The sequence below is a fragment of the Oryx dammah genome, unplaced genomic scaffold (assembly GCF_014754425.2).
Source record: "Oryx dammah isolate SB20612 unplaced genomic scaffold, SCBI_Odam_1.1 HiC_scaffold_21, whole genome shotgun sequence".
Classification (NCBI taxonomy): domain Eukaryota; kingdom Metazoa; phylum Chordata; class Mammalia; order Artiodactyla; family Bovidae; genus Oryx; species Oryx dammah.
Window position 1 is genome coordinate 77,043,160 of NW_024070205.1, and position 5,188 is coordinate 77,048,347.

At 54.4% G+C, this 5,188-nt stretch overlaps 1 protein-coding gene across 1 annotated transcript; it reads left to right on the plus strand.

Annotated features, from left to right (window-relative positions):
- Nucleotides 1-1,997: 1,997 nt before the first annotated feature.
- On the plus strand, nucleotides 1,998-4,942 carry KISS1 (KiSS-1 metastasis suppressor). The gene is made up of 2 exons (XM_040263055.1): nucleotides 1,998-2,461; nucleotides 4,638-4,942. Exons 1-2 carry the CDS (start codon nucleotides 2,359-2,361, stop codon nucleotides 4,940-4,942), a joined length of 408 nt encoding a protein of 135 aa, XP_040118989.1. The 5' UTR covers nucleotides 1,998-2,358.
- Nucleotides 4,943-5,188: the final 246 nt, after the last annotated feature.

A 5,188-nucleotide genomic window follows, 5' to 3' on the forward strand; every position in this document is an offset into this window, starting at 1 on the left:
GTGTGTGTTGGGGACAGAGGGTAGGGAAAAACCAGAGTTCTCGCATGGTGCCTGCTGGGATGGGGAGGAAGCAATACAAGTGAGAGGAGCATGTAGGAGGAACACCACCTTCTAACCACACAGCTTGGCCACTGCCCCCTTCCTCATGTACCATCCTGCTTCTGAAGAGCAGCCTGAATTCTCCATCCGAAATGCTCATCTACACACACTCCAGTCTGCCTCACACCGCTCTGGGATGAAGCCCCTGGTGGCGCCTTTCCCAGCCTCATCGCTCTCTCTCTCCCCACCAAAGACCCACACCCCTGGCAGGCTGGAGGGAGGCACTTCCCTCTACTCCTGGCGTCGGCTTCCTTGCTGGGACTGCCTTCGATGAACCTTTATTCACCTGGCTGACTTGTGCTCAGAAACTCAGCTCAGGCGCCACCCCTGCAGAAAACCTGCCTGGACCCTCCAGGTCAGGCTCCGGTGGGCTCTGAAGCACCCCGGGCGGCCTGCAGTGCTGCCTGCCCCCCACCAGTCTCTTTCATTGTGTTTGCTGGACAACCTCAAAGTGCCTGCTGACTTTTCCAAAGAGGAATCAGCCTTGGGAGCTGGAAGAGCTGGAGGGGGGCAGCGGAGGATGAGAAGGGAAGGGGGTGAAAAGGGGCTCAGGGTCTCCCCCACCCCACCCACGTGCTCACAAGCCTCCGGTCTATCACTGGCCATGTTACCTTGAGATGGTCTGCTTGTGACTCAATTTCTTGTGCTAGATCTCAGGGGAAGGCCCAGGGAAGGTGTGCAACACCTGGTTGTTGTTACCAGGAATGATTTCTGAACTGACCTGGACCCTGTGCATCCGTGGTCTAAAGCCACAACAGAAACAGGTTTACACTCTTCTCTCTAGAGGATTGAACCTGTCTCCACTCCACGCCCTGCCCCAGGCCTTAAGGCCGGTGCAGAAAGCCATGATCTGGGTTTCAGGGTATCACAGAGTCAAAGTCTACAAGGAAAGTGACCATCTAGGGGACAGTTGGTGGCCAGTCTGATCCAATGCTCTTATTTTCACAGGTAACAATAAGATCCAGAGATGGGGAGGGGGTGGACTTGTTCTAATCTCACAGGAGGGAGGGAGGAGCTGCAGCCACATTTGAGTCCTTCTGATACCATTCTTATTCTACCGCATGCTTGCATCTCAGAGGGAGCAGGAGGGGACCAGGGTGTAGGAGCAAGAACAGAGGGATGGATGGGCTGAGCTACTATTGGCAGCTGATGGGCACAAACGAGAGTCCCCCCACCCACTTCCCCCTGACCGCACAGGGAGGGTCCGGCCTTAGATCTGGCACCCACACCCGTTCTGCTCAGCCTGCAGTGCTGCCTGGCTCTTCACCAATTTGTCTTTCATTATGTTTGCTGGACAGTCTCAAAGTGCCTGATGACTTTTCCAAAGAGAAATCAGCCTTGGGAGCTGGAAGAGCCAGAGGGAGGCAGTGGAGGATGAGAAGAGAAGGGGGTGAAAAAGGGGTCAGGGTCTATAAGCTCCCCCCTCAACCGCCAAGATCACACAGTCAATTAAATCCATACCCTCTCAGGGCCCACGGAGAACAGAATGTGGAGACAATTGACCTGATCCATCAGGGAAAGCCTTTTCTCTTTCCTGAATTATAGGCAATAAGACAATTTAATGATGGTTTTCAAGGCTATGAAGGGTTAGGAGAGCAAGCAAGATGATTAAAAAGAATTTCCTGTTACAGCAAGAGGGCCTGGGCTGGATTTAGAAAGGCACGCTCCCGCTGGGAGAGTGGAGCACGGAGAGCTGTGATGCCTGCAAAGCCTAGTGTGCAGGCAAGAGGCCGCTGCTCCCAGGCTCCCGGGGAATGGCTGGGTTCTCAGCATGCCCCACTCAGTGCAGCTCCTTGCCGCACCTCACTTCACCCCTCCCTGCTCACTGTCACACTGCATCTCACTCCTCGCTTTTCCAAAATTCCTCTCAAGCAAACCTGAAGTTCGGAACCCTGGCCATTTTCCAACCTGAGCAGTCCTGCCCCTTCCACCAGGATGGCTCCTCCCTCCCTTCTTTCCTTCCTAACCTTACCGGCCTCACCTGGCAGGAGGCCCTCCCTGACGATCCTCACCTGGCATGAGTTTAACTTGAGCTATATGGCACAAGGGCTCTAAGTCCTATTTCCATGCTGTGTCGGTTCAGGCTTGTCCCTCCACGGGGGGCTTCCAAGGGCAGGGTTGTCTCCTCCCTTCCAGGTGCCTGCTTCACACGGGGCTCTGCCCCAGTGCCTAGCGCAGGCAGCAAGCCTAAGCCCGGTCCTCCTCCCTCTCTCTGTCTTGGCCTCAGGGCACTTCCAGGACCTGCATCTTCTCACCAGGATGAACGTGCTGCTTTCCTGGCAGCTGATGCTCTTCCTTTGTGCCACCGCCTTCAGGGAGACATTGGAAAAGGTGGCGCCCATGGAGAATCCTAGAACCACAGGTATGAGTTGTCTGGGAAGAAGGTTGGGAGGGAGCAGTGAATTGATGCAAAATGAGAGTTGCCACATTTTCAGATATGGCTAATCTGTTGCTATGAACTGAAAGCTGCACAATGGAAACTTAAGACTGGCACACACAGCACATATAGGGGCCCCACTAACCTGCAAGCAAGAGAGGGACTTCTGCCGTTACAGACAAAGGCTCACCGAAGCTCAGGTGCTTGGTAACCACCGAGCTCCTTCGTGGGCTTCTCTGCTCTATGCCAACTGCTTCTCTGTGCAGATCTGCTGGGAAGGCATTTACTATGCAAGTCTATCTTATCAGTGACCTCAGTTCCTTTATGGGGAATTTGAAAAAAAAAAAAAAAACCTACACAAAAGGATAGATACTTAATACCTCTCAATCTTATGAGTTCATTGTGGAATTGAAGACCTGGAGAAACTGAGGCCCAAAGAGATCAAGAAACCTTCCCAAAGTCACTCAATCCAAGGCTGCAGAAACCCAGCAGGTGCTGAGCTCCCCCAAGAGTGCCCCCTACAGGGCGTGAGCTAGGACAGTCAGGAATCAAGGTTTAACACTGCTCGGTGGTCAGCCTGGCCTCTTAGGACCTCTGTTCCACTCCAGCGATGGAACTTGCAGCGTTCTTTCTACACAAGATGTCCTTGTGCCCACAGATATCCCAAAGCGGGCTTCCCTGGTGGCTCAGTGGTCAAGAATCTGCCTGCCAATGCAGGAAACACAGGTTTGATTCCTGGTTTGGGAAGGAGCAACTAAGCCCAAGCACCACAACTGTTGAGCCTGTGCTTTAGAGCCCAAGAACCACAGCTACCGAAGCCCGCACACTTGAGGGCCCGGACTCCACGACAAGAAAAGCCACTGCTATGAGTAGCCCCTGCCCGCTATAACTAGTAGAGAAAGCCCATGTGCAGAAGACCCTGTGCTGCCAAAACTAAAATAAATTTAAAAAAAGATATTCCAATGCAAAGAGATCATGGATGCGGGTGTCCTTTGCCAAGAACTTCTTCTCTCCTGGGATCGGGTGCTCTTTCTGGGTAAGGGAGGATCCCCCGGAGAATAATAATGTCATCACCGCCCTGGGGACACTGAGCTCTTGGCTCTTTTTGGCAAAATCTTTTAGGTGATGCTAAAAACAGTCATGCCTAAGTAGTGATCCACCTGCTGGGATGATGGCTGTAGCTGGAAAAGAGGTCATCGTCCCTCCCATCTCAGCCAGGCCCAGGGCCCGCCTAGGAAGAGTATCACTCACCCTGGACCAGACTCACCCACGCTCCTCTTCTCCAGAGAGTGCCGGGGCACTGAAGAGCAGGGCTCAGAGTCAAGTATCTCCCTCCACCCAACACACACCCACTCACACCCCAGACCGCATTTCCACCTATCCCTGGCCACAACTGGCAGGGCTCATTGTCTCCTGAGAGCTAGCTGCACTATGTTACTGCTAACAATTTAATGAACTTAATGAGCCTTGCAAGTGAAGTGCCTTCCAAGTTAGCCTCATTAGCCCTCAGTGTGAAGGGGAAAGATTACACGTGGAGTAGGGGAGGCGAGCTGGTTGAGGTGACCCAGTTCCCCTTCTTTGCTGAAGCCCTGATATAGCTTATTAGGGGTCACATTTGTTGAGGGTGTGGGAGCACAGTGGTCTTTGCTTCACTTTCTTCATTTGTTTACCTGCAAGCCTTTCATTAGTTTTTATATATTTAACAAGGCTTTTTGAGGCCCTGCTATGAGCAAGGCACTGTTTTCAAGACTCTGAGAGACTCAGATGAGTGGACACGGCCCCGACTACCCCAAGGAGCTTGGTCTAGTAGGAGTCTGATGAAAACCAGGGGTAGAGGGCCAGCCAGCCGTGAAGAGAAGCGAAGCTGATTATTTCCAAGCTCTATCCTGCTTGCTTCCTTAAAAAAAAAAAAAAGGAATTCAATGTAAAAGACACTCAAGAAAATCCTGTGAAATATCTGAAATCATAGCTGTGTTGAAGGCGAGAGGAGCAAATGGACTAGCCACTCAAGCTAAGTTGCTGCTGGTGCCCAGCGTGGAGCGCTGAGCTTCCTAGGGGTCAAGGGACAAAAGGGAAGCCGAAGATGGGGATGTGAGGAGGTGGTCCAAAGCCTCTCTCCGGGCCCCCGCCTCACTCAGCTCACCCTGTGGCTCTGTCCTAGGCTCGCAGCTCGGACCGGCGACGCTCCGGGCGCCCTGGGAGCAGAGCCCGCGGTGCGCGGCGGGGAAGCCCACAGCGGCCGGGCCTCGGCCTCGCGGGGCCGCGCTATGCCCCTCTGAGAGCTCCGCGGGCCCCCAGCAGCCGGGCCCGTGCGCCCCGCGCAGCCGCCTGATCCCGGCCCCGAGGGGCGCGGTGCTGGTGCAGCGGGAGAAGGACGTGTCCGCCTACAACTGGAACTCCTTCGGCCTGCGCTACGGCAGGCGGCAGGCGGCGCTGCCCGGGGGCCGCGGCGCCGCGCGGGGCTGAGCGCCGATGTGGGGCCTTCACCTCCAGCCCCACCCGGGCTGGAGCAGGGCAGGGCTGTCGACCTGCAATTTGTGTCCCGAAGCAATAAAGGAAATGCTGCCGACTCATCTGCGTGTGACCTGGGGCTCATTTTTGCAGAGGGCTGCGGATGCTTCTCTCTCAACAGCATCTTTAGTTGATTTTAAGGTGGCTTTATCATCTTATCAAGGTCAGTGCTTTTCAAACTAGACGTGGTGAAGGATCAGC

Bases quoted from the DNA above. Each gene is read 5' to 3' on its own strand.
- KISS1 (XM_040263055.1), top strand. From the start codon at position 2,359: ATGAACGTGCTGCTTTCCTGGCAGCTGATGCTCTTCCTTTGTGCCACC. The intron at 2,462-4,637 runs GTATGAGTTGTC...GCTCTGTCCTAG, and splicing joins GGAGAATCCTAGAACCACAG to GCTCGCAGCTCGGACCGGCG.